Here is a 22,925-nt window from a genome sequence, read left to right on the forward strand (position 1 = left end):
TTCTAACTGGTGTGAGGTGATACCTCACTGTAGTTTTGATTTGCATTTCTCTACTAATTAGTGATGTTGAGCAGCTTTTCATGTGCTTCTCGGCCATCTGTAAGTCCTCTTGGAGAAATGTCTATTTAGGTCTTCTGCCCATTTTGGGATTGGGTTGTTTTTTTTTTAATATTGAGCTGCATAAGCTGTTTATATATTTTGGAGATTAATCCTTTGTTGGTTGATTCATTTGCAAATATTTTCTCCCATTCTGAGGGTTGTCTTTTTGTCTTGTTTGTAGTTTCCTTTGTTTTCAAAAGCTTTTAAGTTTCATTAGGTCCCACTTGTTTATTTTTGTTTTTATTTCCATTACTCTAGGAGGTGGATCAAAAAAGATCTTGCTGTGATTTATGTCAAAGAGTGTTCTTCCTATGTTTTCCTCTAAGAATTTCATAGTGTCTGGTCTTACATTTAGGTCTCTAATCCATTTTTAGTATATTTTTGTGTATGGTGTTGGGGAGTGTTCTAATTTCATTCTTTTACATGTAGCTGTCCAGTTTTCCCAGCACCACTTACTGAATAGACTGTCTCTTCTCCATTGTATATCCTTGCCTCCTTTGTCATAGATTAGTTGACCATATGTGTGTGGGTTTATCTCTGGGCTTTCTCTCCTGTTCCATTGATCTATATTTCTGTTTTTGTGCCAGTACCATATTGTCTTGATTACTGTAGCTTTGCAGTATAGTTTGAAGTCAGGGAGTTTGATTCCTCCAGCTCCGTTTTTTTCCCTCAAGACTGCTTTGGCTATTTGGGGTCTTTTGTGTCTCCATACAAATTTTAAGATTTTTTTTGTTCTAGTTCTGTAAAAAATGCCACTGGTAATTTGATAGGGATTGCATTGAATCTGTAGATTGTTTTGGGTAGTATAGTCATTTTCACAATATTGATTCTTCCAATCCAAGAACATGGTATATCTCTCCATCTGTGTCATCTTTGATTTCTTTCATCAGTGTCTTATAGTTTTCTGAGTACAGGTCTTTTACCTCCTTAGGTAGGTTTATTCCTAGGTATTTTATTCTTTTTGTTGCAAAGGTGAGTGGGATTGTTTCCTTAATTTCTCTTTCTGATCTTTCGTTGTTAGTGTATAGGAATGCAAGAGATTTCTGTACATTAATTTTATATCCTGCAACTTTACCAAATTCATTGATTAGCTCTAGTAGCTTTCTGGTGGCATCTGTTGAGGATCTCTTTTTCTTCTTGTGTCAGTTTGATGAGAGAGGGAAGGCACTTGCCTGCGTAGGCAGGGATTCAATCTTGGGCAATCTGGCTGCAGAGCCGGGCTCTTGCCCAGTACATTTTCCTGTCTAAGGTACAATCGTCTTCTACCTGTGAGGCCTCAAATAAGTCACTTCATCTCTCTGAGCCTCTTGTAAACAGGGAGAGCAATAGTATCTTCCTAGCAGGGTTGTTGTAAAGATTAAATGGTTTCAGAAACATGCTGCCCTGAGCATGGTGTCGGGAATGCTCTGGGCACTAAACAAGCTCAAGCTGCGGGCATCATCAGGGTGACCAGCCCGGCCCTGTTCCTGACCTCTCTGCCCAGGACATCTCCTGACTCTTGGGCTCTCCTGTCCCCGGGCTGTGGTGGACCTGCCACCATATCTGCAGCCCCACGCAGCTGCATCACTCCCAGGGTGGCCATGGGTCACTCACTGTCTCTCCAGGTCCTGGACGGTGTCAGGGAGTGGAAGTCCCCAGGTCTCCAGGAGGAAGAGGACAATGAGGTTGGAAAAGATGGGGATGACACCGTAGGGGGGGGCCAGCAGGGGAAGGACCTCGCGGGTCATCCTGGTCAGGGGGCCCATCACAGACCCCCGCTGACCTGCTGAATGCAGGAAGCCTTCTGCTGTCATCCTGTGGGTAGAGAGGAGGGCCGGGACCCTTGTCACAACTGCCACTTCAGAGAGGCTACTTGGCTGGGCCAGGGGAGGGAAAGCTGGGCTGCTGGAGTCGCCCTCCTCAAGGGCTCTTCTAACCCCACCTCCTCCATTGAGCCCACCTAGATTTTTCCCATCCAAAGGGGCTTCTGCCTCCTGGGAACATCCAGAGTCCTTCACGGAACTCTCTAGGGCCCACCCTATTCTCCCTGGTCTCAGGTAATTTGGAGGCTTGTCTCAGGGCTCCTGCTAGGCCACAGAGCTCCCAGTTCAGACTTTCTATAAAGTATCAACAAAATCAATAAATGTGTGTCAAAAAAAAAAAAAAAGAAAGAGTGGACGAGTGAGTGAGTGAGTGAGCACCATGAGTGAGGCTGGGCCAGACCTCTGGGGGCCGGGGTCCAGCCCTGCTCTTCAGCTAAGTCCTTGGCCACCCTCAGCCTCAGTCTACCCAACTGCCCAATGCAGGAGTGCTCTAACTCTAGACCACTGGGTTCCGAGGTGACCTGGGGCTTCCTTGGGGCAGGGAGGGGACAGTGGGAAGCAAGCAGAGTTCCCACTACCCCGGGTAGCTCTTGGTCTCACCAGGGCTCTTATGAGATTTCACCTGAGCAGAGAGCTGTGTGGCTCGAAGAGGTTTCCAGCCCAGAGGCCTCCCGAGGGCTCTCCATGGGGGGGCTGCCTCCGAGCCTGGACTCTTGGGGAGGGGCTGTTTGCAGAGGCCCTGGCTGAGCAGGTGCCTTTGGGGGAAGGTCTCCAGGGCGTCTGCTCGGTTCCATGTCGGCGCGCTGGGTCCCCCCTCCCTCTGCTGTGTGTCCCTGGATGCCCAGCCCCTCTCTCTACCCCTGCCGCGGGCCCTCGCAGGGGTGTCCCTTTCTCGCCCACCCCAGGCCTGGCGGCCCCTCCTGGGCCCAGCCGGCAGCCCAGCCTACCGCAGCGAAGTTGGGAAGGGTTCCGACTTGTAGACCATGATGCAGGTTAAGCTGATGCACAGCCAAGACCACATGCAGAGTCTGCAGATCTAGGCAGAGGAAAGGGTGAGAGTGGGGTCCGCTTGGGAGGGTCCCCAGGAGCCTGGAGCAGAGTGACTGGGTTCTCCTACAAAGGCTGCTTTGAGCTGAAAGCCGGTCCCGGGCATTGTGACCCGGTGCCAGCCTGCCCCGGGCCAGGTGGTGACGCAGTGCAAGACGACATCCTGGTGGGTGGGCCGGGGGTGGGGTGCAGGGCAAGAACCCAGCCGGGTCTGGGGTGGGTGAGCCTGGGGGCAGCTGCGGGTGGCACTCGCGGGGTGACAGTGCCAGGGCTCCTTGGGCCCTGAGGGTGCTTCTTCCCTCGAAGGAGAGAGTCATGCCAGGCCCAGGCCCACAGCAGGGGCCCTGGGGTGCCCAGCTACCCAGAAGCCTTCCCACCACCCCTCAGCCTGCCTGTGGGGCCCCTGCTTCCACACGGAGCCTCAGCTGGGAAGCCAGGGTGCAGGTCACAAGCCAGCGGCGGGCCTGGGCCTCACCTCCCTTCCCGCACGTGGCTGGGAAGAGTCATAAACTCTCAAGTGCTCGTCTTTGGAGTTTTTCTCAGAGCGCTGCATCTCGCTCAGAGTTTGGGCTCCCGACTGCTCCTCCCTCCTCACCCGGCCCCTCCCAGCTGCTGGTCCTCCCTTGCCTCCCTCCTGGCTTTGCTGCCACCGTGGGACACCTGTCCCTGCCCCTCCCCCAGTCACCCACTTTGAGCAATAAAATGAGACACGGAGAGGGTTTCTGGGGCCTCACAGCCTCAGTCAGAAAGGAGAGTGAGACCAGGGCCCATCCCGGCTTCCCCAGTGCTCTGCCTCTTGCTTCTTTTTTTTTTTTTATACAGATTTTCTTTTTTTGTCATTAATGCACCCACATTTTATAGTATCTGCGGTATGAGGTTTTTAATTTTTTTTATATAAATTTATTTATTTATTTATTTATTGGCTGTGTTGGGTTTTCATTGCTGTGCGCGGGCTTTCTCTAGTTGTGGCGTGCAGGCTTCTTATTGCGGTGGCTTCTCTTGTTGTGGGGCACGGGCTCTAGGCGTGCGGGCTTCAGTAGTTGTGGTGTGCGGCTCAGTAGTTGTGACGCATGGCTTTGTTGCTCCGTGGCATGTGGGATCTTCCTGGATGAGGGCTCGAACCCGTGTCCCCTGCATTGGCAGGCGGATTCTTAACCACTGAGCCACCAGGGAAGCCCCCTTTTGCTTCTTTTTTTGTTGGCCATGTGGGAATCTTAGTTCCCCAACCAGGGATCATACCTGGGTCCCCTGCAGTGGAAGTGCAGAGTCCTAACCACTGGACCGCCAGGGAAGTCCCCCCTCTCGCTTAGTTAACAAGAGGAAACACCACACACACTTGGCCTGGTGCCTCTCCTGCCTCACTTGGAGCCCCCCTCAGCCTCCCGGACCCTTCTTCCCACTGCAGACTTGGCCTCTGGCTTGAAGTCTGGTCCAGGCCTGGCTCTGTCGCTTGCTGCTGAGGGACCTCGGGCACCTGGCTTCGTCTCTCTGAGCCTCAGTTTCCCCAGGAAAATGGGTGGAGGGCTGGTTGGGCTGTGGCAGTAATGGCCTTGGGCAGAGCCGGGGCACAGTGGCCCCTGCCCATCCTCGGGGCCGGGGGAGGGGAAGAGGCTGGAGGTGGTGCGGTGCAGTGGACAGGCCAGCAGGCGCCCGGGCCAGCAGCCCCTCAGCCTTCCCTCCCGCTGCCCTGGCTGCACCTTGTGGGACCAGCAAGTTGGCCAGGATGGCGAGGCCAGCCACAGCCAGGGAGCCGGCCAGGGTCGTGTGGCGGCCAAAGAACCTGAGCAGGAGCGTGGTGGTGACCCGGGCCCGGAAGCCCGCGGCTCCAAAGCGGGCCTGGAGAAGGAAGATGTTGCTCCCCAGGTTCTGCAGGCTGAGGACCAGCCCATCGTAGGAGAGGGTGAGGGGCAAGCTGTGGGGAGGATCCAGAAGCCAGGTCCCTGCCCCATGGAGGAGAGGGCACCCCTGCACCATCACCTACGCCGGGGCTGCACCAGGAGAGCACCACCAGCCCAGACCCCCGGGCAGCCTGGTGAATGCAGGATGCATCTCCCCTGGGTCAGGTTGTCCCAGGAAAGGGAGGGGAGGGCGATGGCCCCATCCATTCCACGTGTGGGCCTTGGGTGTTAGCCTCGGGTGTCGGCCATGGTGGGCTGGACGTTGCCTCTTAGGCTCCGTCTCCACCAACCAGCAGGAAAACACGATCCTCTCTGGGCAGATGGGGCAGTGGGTCAAGCTGACCTGCCCCTTCGCCAGGCTCTAGCACCCTCTGGCTTTGTTTCCTGTTCCCAGTCGTGGCCGGGAACCATGATCTGGGTCCCACTCTACTAGCCATGGACCTGGGCAAGTCTCTGCCTGGCTCTCTCTGGACGTGTTTCTTTGTCTTGAAACATGGGATTAATAATAGAATGGGGTCTCAGTGGAGGATGCTGGCCTGCCCCCTTCAGTGCCCTGGGGAGTTCTGTCCCCCAGCTGGGGAGAGCATCCCATGGCTGGTCTACACGGTCCAGAGAGACAACTCAGAAGGGCCACCCCAGCTCCCAGGTCCCCAGGCTGGGGCCTGGCTGTGACGGCATCACCACGACCTCTTCCCTGACCCTGCTGCTTCCTGCCCTCCCTGGCCCCCCTCTGCTTCCATGAGAGGTGATCCCTAGAGCCCCCTCTGTGAACTGCCTGCCCGTCGACCTCCATCTCAGAGCCTGCTTCCCAGGGGACCCCCCTGACACAGGCTCCTGAGTAGCTGAACTTACAGTAGCTGAATTTCTACACCTTGGAGATTGAATCTGGCTCCACAAGTGGCCATGGTGGGAAATTATTCTCCACCACTTTTCCAATCTGTCCCCATCCCTGCTTCACCTGGACGCTCCTCCCAGCCCTCTCCTTCAGCGGCACCTGACTGCCGTCCTCAGGAGACATCTGGCACCACCAGGCCAACAACTGTAGAGAAAAGTTGCGATTCCTGCAGGAACGCAGTGCTTCCTGAAGTTTGTGAAAGTGACTTGACAAGGGCCAGGCTGGAGCTGAAAGCGGTTGACCCGTAGGAATCTAGAGCCTTAGCCGGTAACAACTGGGTTAACAGAGACAAGAAAACCCACGAGGGTGGCCGCTTCACAGCCTGTGATTTGAATAACAAAGAGTGCAGAGTGGCCCCTGGGAGAATTGAGGAAGCCTTGATGGTTTTTGAAAGAATGACCCTGGACATTCAGTGGCCCTGGGCACTCCTAATTTATCAGGAAAAAAAAAAAACTTAAGCAAAAAAATAGAGAGAGAGAGAGAAGCATTTGATGCATTCTCTGTCTGAGATGTAGCATGTATTTGCCATTATAACCCATATGTGCTTAAATATAGCATAAAATAAATGTTTTCCTAATTTTGAGTTTTATTTCAAGATCAAGGCCCAATCAAACCTGAACCTCACTTTTCGATCCACTCTTCTGGAAGTCACTTAAACTGAATTTGTCTTAAGGAGCCTTTTCCTGGTCCCAGGTACCCCTGGGAGATGGGGCCTCCTCGGATGGGACGGGGAGTCCACGCTCAATGTGGGGCTGGAGGGTCAGAGAGCAGGACGAGGAGGTAGCTCAGCCTGGGTTCAAATGCCTGCTCTGTCATCTTGGGCAAGTTTCTTGCCTCTCCCAGCCCCTCTTTCCCCATCTGCAAAGTGGGGTATAAATGAACTTATCTCATGGGATGGCTCAGAGGGGGATGTGTGTGGCCAGCACGTGGTCCCTGCCACCCTCTAGGAGTCCAGCTGTCAGGGTGAGTCCAGTGCTGACCAGCAGTGACCCTTTCCAGCTATCGCTGGTCCCTTGGCTCTGAGCACCTGGCTCTGCCTCTGCCCTGGGCTTCAGCCTGACCCTGGCACCCTGCCCAGGACCACAGCCCAGCCCTGCCTTCTAGCTGACTTCCTGAGCAAGCTGGCCTCCCGATCACATCTGTAGGTACTCTGTCTCCCCCACCTGCTAGGCTCCTGCCTCCTGGGGGAGCTGCCTGTTCCAGTCAGAAATGTACCCCATGAGGCCTGCAGGGGCTGTTTTCCCACTGGACACCCCGCCCTCCTTAGCCCCGGGAGGGATATGGCATACCTCACTACCAACAGTCTGCAGCTTCTCCAGCGGAGCGCGCGCATACGGAACAGGCCTAGCCCTGACCGGCGGGACTTCGCAGAGGCTACGTCCTCCTCCATGCTGGACATCAGTACCTCCAGCGATGACGGGGGCAGTGAATGTTGGGGCCATGGCCCTGCCCCACCCCCGTGCCGGGAACGGTGTCCGGATGGGCAGAGTGATAGGGAGAGCCTGGCCTTGGCCTCTGGAGACTGGAGAGCCCTGGGGGTGCGGGTGGCCTGAGGGCAGAAAGGGTTCTCTCTGGCCCCTAGCTGAGCTATGTTCTGCAGACCCGGTCACCCTACTCAGAGCCAAGGAGCAGGTCTTGTTTCCCAGCTCTAGTCTCTGAGCTGCAGGCTGCAGGAAGCTTTTGGCAGTTACCCCGCAAAGCCCTACCATCCCTCTTCACTCCTCTTGGCTGGCATCAGCGCACGCCCCCTCCAGCCATTGGATCCTCCCAAGTACCCGTCCAGTCTCTGCCTGCACCGCGGACCCCGCCTGCCTTGTGGTCAGCTCAGCCTGGTCAGCTCTAGCTCACGTCCTCTTGGAAGCTTTCCCTGATCCTTCTGCCCCCAGGGAGCTCTGTGTCCTCTAGTCTCCGCCCGCACATCCTCCCACACCTACTTCCTTGAAATAGCTACCTTCAGATAAGCACATCCTGCTTCCCCAAATACGCTGAGAAGCCCCGTGAGGTAAATGAGCAGTATATGTGGATTAAGGTGATGAGTAATAGAGATGGTGATGTGGGTGTGCTGTTGTTGACAATGGTTGTATTGTTGTTACTGGTGGTGTTGATGGTGGCTGTGGTGGAGTTGGGGATGGTGGTGATGAGGATGGCAATGATGGTGGTGAAGGTGATGGTGATGGTAATAGTGGTGGTGTTGGCAATGCTTTGTAGAGATGTTGATGGTGATGTTAATGATGGTATTGGTAGTGCTGGTGATAATAAAGGTGAAGTCAATTGTGATGGTACTGCTGGTGGAGGTGATGATGGTGGTGGTGATAGTGGTAATAGTGATGGTGGGTCTATGGAGAGTTGTAATGCTGTTGATGATGGTGTTGATATTAGTGGTATTATTATTATTATTGGTGGTGGTAATGATGGTAGTGGTGTTTGTGTAGAAATGATGACAGTGGTGGTGATTGTGGGTGTAGTGGACATGGTAATGGTGGTGATAATGGTGATGGTGATGGTGATGGAGGTGATGATGGTGCTGATACTGGTGGTGATGATGATGGTGGTGATTATGGTGATGATGGTGGTGATGATGATTATGGTTGTGGTGATAATGGTGGTGATGATGGTGGTGATAATGGTGGTGATGATGGTGGTGATGATGATTATGGTGGTGGTGATGATGGTGGTGATGATGATGGTGGTGATGGTGTTGGTGGTGATGGAGGTGATAATAGTGGTGATGGTAGTGGCGGTGATGATGGTGTTGATTATGGTGATGATGATGGTGGTGATGATGATGGTGGTGGTGGTGGTGATGGTGGTGATAATGGTGGTGATGATGATGGTGGGGTTGATGGTGATGATGATGGTGGGGTTGATGGTGATGATTATGGTGATAATGGTGATGATGATTATGGTGATGGTGATGATAGAGATGGCAAAACTGACAACAGTGGTGGTGATGTCGATGGTGGTGTTTTGATGGTATGGGTGTGTTGATGGAGGTGGTGCTGGAGCAGATTGGGGTGATGCTGGTGATAATAATGATAAAACATCAGTGAATGTCCTTCCCTGGGTCATGTCCCACACTCTGTATCACAAATAGCAGCATATCACCTCTATAGTCAGTGTCTTTTTGGCTTCCTTGTGGCCATTTATCTTGGCCACCTTTTTGAGTTCCTGAAGCGCTCGATCTGTTTTGCCCATCATAATCAGCCATCGGGCGGATTCTGGCGGCCACCGGTTAAAGAAGCAGGTGCTTGGCTGGGTCTTTGTTTTCTTCGTGTAGATTGGGCACTCCCCCCAGGTCATGTGGGGAGGGGGTGGTGGGCAGCAGACCTGCCGGCTGCAGCAGGAGTGGGGAGAAGGCAGCCGTTTCTCCCTCTGCACCGCTAATGCCAGGCTGGGAAGTCCCTGATGGTCTCAGAATAAAGATGAGTCCCAACGCCTGGCCGCCCTCTTCACCAGCCCCCACTCCCTGGCACCCCATCTGGCTTCCCTGCTGCCAGGAGCCTGCCCGCCCAAGCCTCACATTCAGCCAGCGCACAGGCTGCCTGGACATGGGGTGATTCTGGGGTCATTTCTATGGCAGAAAGCTTGCATCATGCTGCATTTAAAAAAAACACACATTTAAAACATCCCCAACCGGAACCAAGTGGTTTTATGAAAGTAGTAGGCTTCTTCCCAGCCTCAGGGGCAGATGGGCAGGGGGAAGCATCTCCCTTTTGAAAGGGTCAGGGTTTTCCCAGCCCACAGGAGCTCAGCCCTGTTTTCAGGGAAGCTAAGAAAAACTTCTGGAGGCAGTTTGACGAGGTGGTTAGAAGAGTCAGCCTGCCTGGATTCAAATCTTGCCTCTGGCACGCAGTGACTGCGTGGCCTTGGGCAAATCACTGGCCCTCTCTGGGCCTCAGCCCCTCATCTGGAAGTGGCAGTAATAACATCATCTTGCTCATTAGAAGGAGTGTTGATATACATCTGGTGTTACCAACAGCACCTGGATGCACCCAATAAGTGTGACTAGGGCGGCTTAATCAGTGTAACTATGGGATGGTCTTCCTCCTTTCTTCCTGGTCCTGTTGACACAATAAACCTCCATGTAGTCGGTGACTTTTGATCTATTTTATTTGCCGATGGGTCCCCAGTGCCTAAAGCCAAGTCTGGCACAGAGCAGTAGTGCAATAAATATTTGAGAATGAATGAATGAGTCCTTAGACTTCTCTACACCCCACAGCAGACCTGCGCAACTCGGCCCACGGGCACAAGAGAACTTATGAGGACAGGAATTTGTGTTTATTTCCCTGTATCTCTTCTTCTAGTCTCCACCCAAGCAGGTATTTCCAGACCTTAGGGATTTTCGCAGCACCGAAAATAATAGTGATACTATCTTTCCATATCCAATGCCTGACTTGGAGATCTGCAGGCTGGGCAAGTGATGTGAGGGAGTGAAGCTGGTGGGTGGGGGGCTGGTGCCAATGTGAGGGAAGAACGGAGCCCTCAGCCTCAGGCCCAGAGGTCAGTGGGCTGGAGGGAACCACGGACCCCTGGCTGAAATGCCCACCCCGGAACTCTGAGCCCCCAAGTTGTCTCTCCCCAGTGGGGTCTGCTCACATCATTCTCTTCTATGGTCTTGGCACCTCGGGAGCCGTGTCCAGCCAGAGTGGTAGGGCCCCTCTCACCCCGGGTCCCCCTCCCGTTCAGTGATGTTCTCCCCAAGGGAAAAGGCCCCAACTGCACTGACCAGGATATCAGGAAGATGACCAAGAAGGGCACCAACAAGGCCAGCTGGAGGGCTCGCCGGTCCCACAGGGCAAAGGCCAGGCTGCCCATGGCCGTCTGGCCGATGCTGTAGGTGCATCTCAGTATCATCACGGTGACGGCCCTCGTGCGGGTCGTGGTCCACTCCACCACTGAAAGACGGGGCAGATGAGCAGGTGAGGGCCACATGCAGTGGCCTTGAGCCCCCTCCTCCCCAGCCCGACAGGGCTGGGGCAGGTGATCAAGGGACCCACTGAGCGTCGCCGAGGTCAGGATGATGCCAGACAATCCCAAAGCGCTCAGAAATCGTAGACAAGGAAATTGGGGGCAACGATGGGGCTGATGCTGGACACGCCACCTGCAGGCAGCGCCAGCTCAGAACTGGCTTCCGCCCAAACCTATTTCAGGAGACAAGCACAGTGGGGGCCTGGAGAGGGGCCCTGGGGACTTGGGCATAGAGGCAGGGACTTGCCACTGGAGGGCCGAAGGAGGCTGGGGCACCTGCTGGGGCACCGGCCAGTGCAGGCAGCACCTCCTTCTCGGATCTCCTAGGACCACGTACAGAGTGCATTTGTTATAAAAACGGCAGACGCCTTGCTCTCTGGGCCACAGTTTCTCCATCTGTAAAATGCAGGGATTCACGATGACACACTGAACAAGGGAGGAGCCTGGCAGGAGGCTGAGCGCACATGGCCTTGGGTGACCCAGGCAGCTCCTCCATACCTGTGACCGGAGGGCCCTCAGCCCCAGTGAGGTCAGCTTAGCCAGAGCCACCGCCTGCATTTAGCTGAAGTATGTGTCAGTCAGACTGGAGAGATGTGGGCGAACCTTGGCCTTGCCTGTCCCAGCAGCACCCAGAAGCAGGGACACACGCCCCAGATCCGGGGTGAGGTCTGGAGGCTGACACCTGGCGCTGACCCCAGGCTCGCCAGGCGACCCTCAGACTGATTGCGATTTGGCTCCCGGTGTGGGTGGCCCCTGGGGAAGGATAAGTGGCGGCACGGCGGCCAGTCCTCTGAAAGTGCAAACTGGACCACCTCCTGCCTTGCTGCTCAGGCTCTCCGCTACGCTCGGGATAACATGAGGCCCACGAAGAGCGACCACTGTGCTGGCCCGGCCCAAGCTCTGCATGTGATTAACTCAATCATCACAGCCCCATGGGTAGGTGGCAGGGTCCCCACTCACAGGAGGAAGCCTAGAGAAGCAACAAACCCGCCTTCTAAGAAGCTGGGACACATGAGGCCCCAGAGCCTGCACTGCCCAGAGTCCGGAAGCCATTCATGCATTCAGCGTATTATGATTGTGCGCTATATGCTGGGCACTGAGGATACGGCCCCAAGGCCCCTGCCTTCTTGGAGCTACGTACTCGTGGGGACACACACAGTAAATGAGCTAACGAAAGCTGGGCACCAGCAGAGAGAGCCAGGAGCTGTGATGGGGAGCGTGGGCAGGACCATGGGACCTTTGTGCCTGAAGCTGGAAAGGCCTCTCTGAGGAGTGGCCTGGAGCTGAGGCCTGCGTGCTGGGCACGAAGCAGCCGTGGGCAGAAACCTCTAGGCGAGGCTCGGCCACCGGCTTCAGTGTGTTCTGTGTGCTGGACGGGAGCAGCGGTGCCCCAGGAGGGGCCGGCGTGGCTCAGGGGGAGAAGCCAAGTGCTGAGCAGGGGTGGTGGGGTGGGTGGGGACTGTCCTTGGTGTGGGAGCCCAGAGGACCTCAGGCTGGGCAGCGACCAGATCCACATATAAGCCTTTGCAAAGTCACTCTGAGCTCTGCAGCAGAACGGAAGGCCCAGTAGAGGCAGGAGACCCCAGAGGAGGCCGTAGCAGGGCCAGAGAGGGCGGTGGCTTGGACGGGGGACAGCGGGCGTGGGGGAGAGGGCGCTGGGCTGGGGCTGTGCCCTGGAGGATGAGTGTGGGCGGTGAGGGAGGGAGCACAGGGCTGGCTGTTTTCCAGGGTGGAGTCTGGTGGGGAGGGGGCTGGGCTGCGGGTGGAGAGTCAGCGGCTCAGCATTGACCGTGGTAAGTGTGAGGTGCCTCCAAGTCTGCAGTTGGGTTTACAAGCTGAGGGGGTGCAACGTGGGCGTTTTCAGCACTGGCCAGCGGCGCCCCATGCAGGAGGGGACCGCAGAGGGAGAGAAGGTCCCGGACAGCGTTCTGGGTGCTCCACCTCAGGAGGGATGTGGTGGGGGACAGTGGAGGGGCAATGATGGGGGAGGAGGGAGAGGAGTATTTCTATTTCATTACATTTCATGTACTTGGAGTTAAAAGAAAGAGGGGTCTGTCTATGCCCAGAAGACCATCAGCTCGCTGAGGGCAGGGGCTGTGCAGTGCTTGGCACACAGTAGGTGCTCAATAAAGTTTGGTGCAATAGCTGAAGATGAGAGCCAGTGTTCAGGGCAATTTCTCAGCTCAACCTGGCATCGAGGTTCAGACATTGGGTTCTTGGCTCCCTGGGAACCTGGGACACAGACCCCAGACCAGGGGAGGCCCTCTCTTAGGAAACACGAACGCTCACTGGACATTTCCTTACCTCTGTCCCCACGGTACTCACTCTGTTTTGAAGGAGCTGGGAGGGGGAGAGATGATCACCGGTGGGAGAGGAGGCCCCAGGTGATCCACCCGCCATGGCCCCCACCAGGTAGATGCACTGCCCTAGGGGCTTCAGGCCCTGGTGGTCACACACCACGTCCCGCCGGAAGAGAAGGAGGGTGCATCAGCCTGGCTCAGGGGGTGTGGAATAGCAGGGCCAGGGTGGCAGAGGAAGGTCCAGGACCCCCAGAGGGGATCCGGCCAACCTGCATGGGGTCCCCAGATTCCTAAGGCCAGGTGACCCAGGTGGAAGGGGGGTGCGGGCAGCGGGCCTCAGCCCCCCACTGGCAGCCAACAGCGTGGCACATGTGACACGGCTGTGGGTCTGATGGCGTGACGGCCGCTCCGAGTGGACAGTGGTGGGTGGTGGTTAAACCACAGGCTCGAATTCTGAGTCAGCTGATGACCGACCGGCTGGTGCCCCTGGGGGCGTTCCTGCACCTGGCAGAGCCCGTCTCCTCCAGAAATGGGGCTGTACGGTTGCTTCTCTTACAGGGCATGAAGATGAGCACTGAGGGCTAAGCACGTGTCACCGTGGTTTTCCCTGCTGCCTGACGTGGACCAGACAGACATCACCTGAACATTGCCCCCATCACCTCTCCCCCCCAGGTCAGCCCTTCCCTTCACCGAGGCCTGGCCGCTCCGCCCACGCCTCCCTCTCCATCTCCGCCTCTCTTCCCTTCACCGAGGCCTGGACGCTCCGCCCACGGTTCCCTCTCCATCTCCGCCTCTCTTCCCTTCACCGAGGCCTGGCCGCTCCACCCACGCCTCCCTCTCCATCTCCGCCTCTCTTCCCTTCACTGAGGCCTGGACGCTCCGCCCACGCCTCCCTCTCCATCTCCGCCTCTCTTGCCTGAATCGCTGCAGGAGGAGCCCCCACCCCACAGGGCATTCTCCACCCTGCAAAGTCACCTCTTGAAAATGCAAATCAGATCACAGCATCTCCTAGTCGCAAAGCCTCCAATGACTTTCCTTTGCACTTAAACAAAATCCGGGCCCCTTCCCCACACTCCCCGGCCACTGCAGGACCCCTCACCCTCTGGGCCAGGTTCTGCTCTTTCAACACCCAGACAAGCTCCTACTTGGACCTCTGTCCCAACTGAGCTTTCTCCCGAACTTCACGTGACTGATTCCTTCTCTGTCTTTTAAAAAAATTATTTATTTATTTATTTATTTATTGGCTGTGTTGGGTCTTCGTTGCCGTGCACGGAATTTCTCTAGTTGCAGCGAGCGGGAGCTACTCTTCGTTGCGGTGCGTGGGCTTCTCATTGCGGTGGCTTCTCTTCTTGCAGAGCACCGGCTCTAGGCGCTCGGGCTTCAGTAGTTCTGGTGTGTGGGCTCAGTAGTTGTGGCTCTCAGGCTTACTTGCTCCGAGGCATGTGGGATCTTCCTGGACCAGGGCTCGAACCCGGGTCCCTTGCATTGGCAGGTGGATTCTTAACCCCTGTGCCACTAAGTAAGTCCCTGATTCCTTCTCTTATAATCCAAGTCTCATCTTAAATGTCACCTTTTCAGCGAGCCCTTCCCTGCCTGCCTCTCCCTTCCCTACTAGCAGGAGCTGCTTTCTCCTTTGTGCTCACTTATGACGCAGGGGCCTTGAGACTCAAGGCAGGACAGAAAGTGATGGAGAAGTTCTGGTGCCTGGCTGCCTGGGTTGAATCAGATTTGAGTGTGCTTTAGCTGTGTGTCCTGGGGCAAATTACTTAACCTCTCTGGGCTTCGGTTTTGTCACTTATTAAACGGGGTCAATAATAAAACCCACCTCAAGAGATTGTTGTGAAATTGTGATGACAGGGAAAGCATCAGAACAGTGGCTGCCACTTAAAGGGCACAAGGTATGGACTTGGTCTGCTGTTATTACTGGTTTAAATGTTGACTGATTCTGAATTCTCCAGCAGAATGTAAGCTCCTAGAAATCTCCCTGTCCATCCTGTAACCTTAGCCTTAGATCAGAATCCAGGCCATCCCAAGTGATCAGTAATTATGTGTTGAGGGAGTGGCATATCATTTAACAGCGGTGATGGAGTCTATCTCATCCTCCCCGTCATTGGGAGGCTGGGAAGGAAGTAAGTGGTGGGGTTGGTTGGGTCGGGTAGGGGGGAGGCCCTCACCTCGGTCACGATGGTGGAGGTAAACGTGCTGCGGTCGTAGACCCAGCCGTCCACGCACGGCTCCGTGGCAGCCTCGCTCCAGTTGGTGGCCGTGGCGTTGGGGTCCAGGAGCTGCCACTGTGGTTGGCGGAAGCGCAGACAATGGTGGGGCTCCTGGTTGGGGCTCAGTGGGATGGGGACGGCCAGGAGGGCCTCGGGGGTGAGGTTTGCGGGGGCCTCAGAGCCATTGTCCAGCATGTGGGCACAGCAGCGGTGGCCTGGGACAGCGGCTGAAAAGTTCACAACTAATTGGATGGGCGCCCAGACAGAGAGGAGGAAGAAGGTGAGGACCTGCAGGGCCTGGAAGAAGCCCACACCCTCAGCCTGCTCCAAGAGCTCAGTGAACACCATGGACAGAGATGCCGGCACCTAGAGCAGGTCTCCTGGGGGTCAGTGAGCTGGTGAGTATCCAGCCTGCTGCCCAGAGCCACTAGCAAGCACAGGCTCTCCAGACCTTCTGCTTCCGCTCGCCACTCGGCCCCGTGGGGGTGGGGCAGCTGTCCAGCAGCCAGTCAAGTGTGTCCCAAGATGCCCAAGATACTTTGAAGAAACCGCTCCTCACCCAGTTTCTAGGAATGACCGCTCAGATGCTCCACTGCTCTGGAGAGGAGATAACACTCACTGGGGCATCTGGGGCACCCTGTTCTCCAACACCAAGAGTAAAAGGTCAAGAAGCTTAAAAAAAAAAAAAAAAAGACTCGATGCCGTGATGTTACTGAATTACAGCTGTGGAAGAAACATCAACCGGGCCGTGGCCTCGTTGCCACGGTTAAAGTTAAATCCCAGCAAGGAATCCTGGGGGAGAAAGGCAGGCTCAGCTACTCAGAAAGGCCTCAGCAGCTCCCTGCGGGCCGCCTGATAGCATCCTTCAGTCTGAACTTTCAGAACCCTCTACATGCCCTCCTTCAACCAGGAAACTGTTGGCCGAACTTTCACGCATCCTGGACCATATCAGTTCATTTGGCTAAAGCACAGAAGTGAGGATCAGGCAGGGCCCTCCGGAGCGGGGCTCCACCACCCTGAGGCTGCAGGGAGGCTGGGGGAGGTGGGGGTGGGCGTGCGGAGCTGGCAGGAGGGCCCAGGCCTGGGCTCTGTCCCTCCTTACCATGTGCCTCCTACCAGGCAGCATGGGGACACCAGCTCACAGACGCACTATTTCAGGAAATTTCCATTTCAAGGTTCCAAGTTGCCTTTATTAGATTGTAAGCTCCCCCAGGTTGGAAACCAAGGCTACGATTTCCTGGCATCCCTTAGAAGGCCCTCGGGGGCCCTGGAGCTGAGCAGACTGGGGAAGTGAGTAAAGTCACACCTCCCTGACCCAGTATCTGATGCCAGTCCAATTTGGTGTGAGGAGGCGGGCAGCCCCTGCCCCAGCGCCCCACCCTGCGCTATGCCTCTTAGTAACAGCTGCTCCTGGCACCAAGGGCTTGCTGTGTGCTCAGCTCCATGCTGACCACGCTGCCTGCACTCTCTCATTCCCTCCTCATAGCAGCCCAGGAGAGAAGCAGTACTGATTCCCCCAGACAAGGAAACTGAGGCTCAGAGAGGGCAGGCAGGTTGCCCAAAGTCACACAGCATAATCAGGATTCGAACCAGACACCACAGCCTGTGCTCTCTTTGAGGCCCCTGGCTAGCTGCTGTTTGGTCTCTAGCTTGTCATGTACCAAATCCCAGCTAAAGGCTGGAATTCAGAATTTGGGTCAGAATTAGGGCCTCCCAGGTGCAAGAAGAATTGGCTGAGTCAGTTCCGGAGAGAAGTCTGAAGAGCGCTGGAAGTGTGGGTGAGGTGTGGGTGGATGTCTGGACCCTAAACTTCCCAGAAGCTCCCCAGAGCGCTTGGGGAACTCAGCCAAGATGGTGCCCAGCCAGGAAGCCGGGAGTCAGGGTTCTGGGCCTGGATTTCAAAGCCCGGGCCGCTGCCTCTCGGGCAGGAACTCGTTGTGAATTTTAAAATAGCAAATAGAGAGAGGTGGGGAGAGAACCAGCCCAAACTAAAGCCCAGGAGGCCAGGAGAGAGGGGCTGATTGGGAGCAGCCCCCTCCAAAACTATCCCAGGCCAAATTTTACATGGAAAGAATCGTGCTTCATGCCTAGGTTTGTGCAAACACCATCATCACAGGGGCAGGCCTGGACCCGGGGACCATAACCTTGAGCAGTGACCTCCGCTCTCTGGCCTCTGGTTTCTGACCTGGGAAAGGAACTGTTGCCATGTTGGTGTTTCAAACCTTAGCCAGGATCAGAAACCATAGGAGTGCTGGTGAAAATGCAGTTCCCCTGTGGGCCCAGGAATTTGCATTTAAAAATAAGCCCTGAGGTGATTCTGCTGCACTAGGACCCAGGCCTCCCTTGGATAGTGGCTGGGCTAGAGGTGACTACTGAAATCCCAGGGTCTTCGAGAGAATTCTTTTCTCCTTCTACCTCCTCCTTCCATATGCTTTAAAAAATGTTCTCTTCTTCCCTGCCATTTGCCTGTCATGGACGCCCCTAGGCTTTGCTTACAGGAGAAGGTCAAACCTCCTGGATTTGCCAGAAGGCTCCCGGAATCTCCAACTGACTTTCCGCTTCCAGACCAAGGAATTTTTAATTTGTATTTTCTCTTTTTCTGGGGCTGCAGGGGGCAGGGCTGGGTGCAGCTGCTCCGCCACCTGGTGGTCACACCCGGGACTGCAGCATTCCCAGCATCCCTCTCATCCTCACCCATGTGCCCATCCCCCAAGAATACCGAAGCAGAGGTGGGAAGAGGGGGCCTTGGGGTGGGATGCAGGCAGCCTCAGATTGTAGCCACCAAGCCCTCCAGACTGTCTCATTAAATTAATTCATGTAAAGTGAACCCCTGGTTCTCGTAGAACCAGAATTGCCCTTGGGGTTGACTTTTCTATCCAAGGGCTCTACCAATTAAAGCCAAGGCCAAGGGACTTCCCTGGTGGCACAGTGGTTGAGAATCCGCCTGCCAATGCAGGGGACACGGGTTCGAGCCCTGGTCCAGGAAGATCCCACATGCCGTGGAGCAACTAAGCCCGTGTGCCACAACTACTGAGCCTGTGCTCTAGAGCCTGCGAGCCACAACTACTGAAGCCCACACGCCTAGAGCCCGTGCTCCGCAACAAGAGAAGCCACCGCAACTAGAGAAAGCCCACACACAGCAACGAAGACTCAATGCAACATGCCCCCCCCCCAAAAAAAAAGCCAAGGCCAAACTTGGCTGCCAAATGACCTTAGGCAGTTCACTTCCCTTCTCTGATCTCCAGGGTCCCTTCTCTGAATCTCTAAGGTGGAGGCCTTCCGCTTACTTATAGTGAGATTAAATGAGATAATGAATGGCCTGACAGTGGGTATTAACCACCACCATCATCACCGGCATCGCACTTGACCCCTTATTCTTCCTTTTTTTCTTTTCCAGTTGAAGTCACAGCATTTCAGATCCAGCTGGGCTCACTGGATTTTGGCCCCTTCCTGCACTCCTAGAAGATCCTAGGGTCGGGAAAAGGTGAGGGTCTTTCCTGGGCTCACACAGCAGGGCAGGGGTGGAGACTTGTATAAGTCACAGACTCATGGGGGTAATGGAAGGAAAGCCCCTTCTCTGCTGTCTTAACTCCAGCACTTCCCCCCAAGAGGAATCCACTCAAATGCTTTTTTCTATGTATTCAGGAACACATCAACATTAATAATTAGCTGTCTTTGAGAAGTTGTATGTGTACACGGCAAACAACCCAATGTTCCAGCACTTTGTAAAATGACAAATAAAAGTCCTCTTCCCCCATCACCCTCACCTGCCCGGAGGCAGGTGCCACCAACCATGTTTATTCTTCTAGAAAAATCTTAGAGCATCTTCAAATATATGCATCAAGTTTTAAAAGCGTTGAATAGGTAGTCAGTTCGCAAGGTTCGGAACAGAAAATGTAGACAAGGTATACAATGAAGCGGCTCCCCCACTTGCCCCCTTCCACAGTCCCCACTTGCCACCTCCACCCTCAGGTAACCTTTTAAAATTTCTTGTGCATCCTTTCACATTTGCTTCCTAAAACATAAGCAAGGGCAAATGTGCATTCTTATTTTGCTCCCTTTTATGCAAAAGGTACCTTTGCACTTTGTGTTTATTTCCACACAATGGTATACCTTGTGCATCCGAGAACATCCTGATTCATTTTCATAGTTGCATAGTATTCCATTGTATGGATTTCCATAATTTACCTAACTGGTTTCCTGTCGATGGATAGTTGGATTGCAACTAATATTTTGATATTACAAAAAATGTTGAAATGAATAACTTTGCACATATACCCTTTTGAATGTGTGCTACTGTATCTGTAGAATAAAATTCCAGAAGTGGGATTATGGAGTTGAGGTGTCAGTGAGCTGGTGGCCTTGAGAGGCAGCCCCAGTGGCCTCCCCAGGGACACCCTCGTGTACACTGTCCCCAGCTTCCTAACACACTGCACTATGACCACACTTGTGGGGTTTTGCCAATATCATGGGTGACAAGTAGTATTTTAAGGCTGCTTTATTTCATCTTTCTTTTCTTATGAGTGAGGTTGAGCATCTTTTAACATATTTAAGACATATTTGCATTTCTTTTTGCATGAACTGTTTCTTCTTGTTCTTGGTCTATTTTTTGATTATGGTCTGTGGCTTCCTTAGCAATTTCTACAAGTCCCTTTTATGTTAGGGAGGTTGGTTCTTTGCCTGTGATAGAAATTGAGAATATTTTTAAATTTCTTTGGACTTTGTCACCATGCTATTGTTATTGATCTTTTTGCATGTAGAATTTTTTTTTTTTTTTTGGTCATCAAATTTTCAATCTTTTTTTTTTGACTTTGGGATTTTTGTGGCATAATCTGAGAGGTCTCCTCCACACTATGGTGATGAAGGAATTTTTTTTATGGTTTGCCTCTTTAAATCAAGAAGGATTGTTGGGTTTGTCACATGTCTTTTCAACACCTATGGGGTTGACAGGATGACTTTTCTTGTTAAATCAATGAATATGATGAATTATGTTAATAAATTTCCTGAATCATATGAATGAGTTTTCCAAAGAATGCTGAACCATCCTTTCATTCCAGCAGTGAACCTACTTAGACAAGGGCTATTATTCCTTCAATGTGCAGCTAGATTCTGCTCGTTAAGGTTTTATTTAGAGCTTTCCACGACTCTTCGCATGTGAGTTTGGGCTGTGGTTTCCTCCCTTCCTTCCTCCCTTCCCACAATCTTTGTAGGTTTCAGTATCAATGTGATACTTCATTAAAAATAATTTGGCTGCGTCTTCTCACGCCCTGCCTCAGTTTACATAATGGAGGGCTTTTCCTCCATCCTCAATATATAGGAAGGCTGAGAAACGGGAGCCTCTGGGACCGGGGTGGAGAGACGGTGGAAGAGGGTCTCAGCTGCACCTGCAGGCTCCAGGAGGTAGGATATGACCAGACAGTCTCATATCTGAGCTTTATTTCCTCAGACGGGTCCAGGCTGCCAGGTGCTCATGTTCAGAGGTTGTCTCCTCTCCAGTGGACCCTGGTCACCACAGCCCCCTCCCCGCCCCCCGTTTATGCTTTGACCAGATGCAAGAACCATGATGTCTGGAAACTGCTGGAATCATCCTGCAACCCACGGCCTTGTCCACTGGTCCTTCTCAAAGCAGGTGGCCTGAGACTGGACTTTCCCTCAGCCCCAGCTATGTGGACTCAGCCCTTGTTATTTGCCTTCTACTTACTTCCTTTGGTTCTGTGGGAAAGGGGGCAAAGGACTTCTTTTCTGTACCTTCTGATGGCACCTACTGCGGGTACCCGAGGGCTTTCTCTGGTTGCAGGAGCTCGAGGGGGCCACGTGGAGCAAGTCAGAAGTTTCAGAGACATAAGGTCCCCAGAGCAGCCTCCAGCCCGGAGCTGGTGGGTCCATCCCCAGCTTGTCTGGCCCCAGTGCCACGAAGGTAGCTGGCTTGATACCATCCCCTGTGGGCTTCCTTCTCTTCCCTGTCTCACTTCCCCTCCTGAGATCACCTCCAGATAAATGGTTTACACTCAGACCTTTGGAGGAACCCAGCCTAAGGCAGGGGTCCCAACCCTCTTTTGTGAGGCGTGACAGTTGGTCAACAGGGGTCCTGGGATTATGTGTGGGCACCAGGCTGATGCCTCGGTTATGCTCCGGACTACTGAGGAGGTGGGTGACTCATGAATAAAGGAGGCTCAGAGATGTCGGGTGATTCCCTCAAGCCTCACGGGGATGCCACAGGGGGGTGAGCCCCACTCCCAACCCCACCCCATACTCCTTCCGGGTGTCTACTGCTGGGGGTTCCCCTCTGTGCATTCGCCAATAGACTAAAGGGACAGAGACTTAGAGACAGAAGGATCCTGAGATGCGTCCTCACCCCTCACCTTGCCACAGAGAAGAGCCTCAGAGACATAAAGTGCTGGCCCCGGGGTGGCGGGGTGATGGGGCAGCAGCCAGGATCCAGGTGTCCCCGCTCGGTTCTCTCCACACTGCCTGCAGCCACCAGAGAATGACCATGAAGTCACCGGTCACCCATGCTCTTCCCGCCTGGACTGACCCACTCCCAGCTGTTATGAGACCCACTCTCGCATTTGTCTCAGAGGGCTTGGGATTCATCTCATTGCACATTGTAAGGGGCTGAATGGTGGCCCCCAAAGTGATGTGTCCACACCCTACTCTCCAGAACCTGGGGATGTGACCTTATTTGGCCAAAAGGTCTTTGCAGATGTGATGAAGGATCTAGAGATGAGAACATCCTGGATTACCTTAAATCCAATGACAAGTGACCTTATAACAGACACACAGAGGAGAGGCACAGGGAGAAAAGGAGGTCAGGTAAAAACAGAGGCAGAGATTGGAGTGATGTGGCCACAAGCCCAAGAGCACCTGGAGCCCCCAGAAACAGGAAGGCACACAGAGATATGGTCCCCCAGAGCCTGTGGAGGGGCACGGCTCTGCGGACACCTTGAATTTGGACTTCTGGCCTTCAGAACCATGAGAGAATAAATGTCTGCTGCTGTTAGCCACCTGGTTTGTGGTGCTTGGTTACTGCACCCTAGGAAACTCAGACACACATTTATTTATTCCACTTGGTTCTTAAATGTTTTTCCAGCAATTTCCCTCCACCTACCAAGACTCAGATCCCAAAGGCTGTGAAAGAATTCATCATTACTTCAGCTCCACAAATACATATTAAACACCTACCAGGTGTCAGGCCCCATGCTGGGCCCTGGGGACCCAGGTTGAGTCAGCAAGGAGGTATGTTCAGTGGAGAGACAGAGGTAAAAAGTCATCACGACATAGTCTGATCACACAATGTCAGCAGGACCTGACACACATCGGGACAAAGCAGAAGACATTAACTGCTGGGGAGGGGTCTCCGGAAGAACCGAGAGAGGGCACAGGTCTGAGGCAGGGAGAGGGAGGTGGGGTGGGTATTTGAGGAAGGAGAACAGCAGGTGCAAAGGTCCTGAGGCGGGGGGGCGGGGCGGGGGGAGGGGAGAGGTGGGAGGAGAGGGTCTGGGCCCCAGAAGAATGTGTAGGGATGGAGGACTACAGGACTAGAGTAGGTAGGGACCCTGAGCACAGAGCCCACCGGCTGGCTCTGCCCCCGAGGGTGATGAGCAGCTTCAAGAAAGAGAGCTCCACTTGTGTTCACAGTTTTGAGAGATCTTCTTGGCCAGTGTGGGGATGGGCTTGGACAAGACGGGGCTAAAAAGAGG

The 22,925-nt window shown here is 54.1% G+C and overlaps 1 protein-coding gene and 1 long non-coding RNA gene across 2 annotated transcripts in view; one reads left to right on the forward strand and one right to left on the reverse strand.

Annotated features, from left to right (window-relative positions):
- LOC309606746 overlaps positions 1–22,925 on the forward strand; it is a 37,062-nt gene that overhangs the window by 7,368 nt on the left and 6,769 nt on the right. The gene's annotated exons all lie outside the window — the stretch shown is intronic.
- Positions 456–20,954, reverse strand: LOC309604983 (solute carrier family 22 member 11-like). The gene is made up of 11 exons (XM_082340071.1): positions 15,184–20,954; positions 12,981–13,175; positions 12,246–12,382; positions 10,739–10,842; positions 10,236–10,636; positions 9,262–9,283; positions 8,847–9,151; positions 6,905–7,146; positions 4,337–4,860; positions 2,849–2,937; positions 456–2,147 (listed from the first exon to the last, which is right to left on the reverse strand). The coding sequence occupies exons 1-11, from the start codon at positions 15,571–15,573 to the stop codon at positions 1,689–1,691; spliced, it is 2,868 nt and encodes a 955-aa protein (XP_082196197.1). The 5' UTR covers positions 15,574–20,954; the 3' UTR covers positions 456–1,688.

This window comes from Balaenoptera borealis, assembly GCF_965194805.1.
Source record: "Balaenoptera borealis genome assembly, chromosome: 11".
Classification (NCBI taxonomy): domain Eukaryota; kingdom Metazoa; phylum Chordata; class Mammalia; order Artiodactyla; family Balaenopteridae; genus Balaenoptera; species Balaenoptera borealis.

Bases quoted from the DNA above. Each gene is read 5' to 3' on its own strand.
- LOC309604983 (XM_082340071.1), bottom strand. From the start codon at position 15,573: ATGGTGTTCACTGAGCTCTTGGAGCAGGCTGAGGGTGTGGGCTTCTTC. The intron at 12,383-12,980 runs TAAGAGAGGGCC...CTCATCCTCCAG, and splicing joins CAGTGAGCGTTCGTGTTTCC to GGCACAGCCCCAGCCCAGCG. The intron at 7,147-8,846 runs GTGATATGCTGC...TCATCGCTGGAG, and splicing joins AAAAGACACTGACTATAGAG to GTACTGATGTCCAGCATGGA.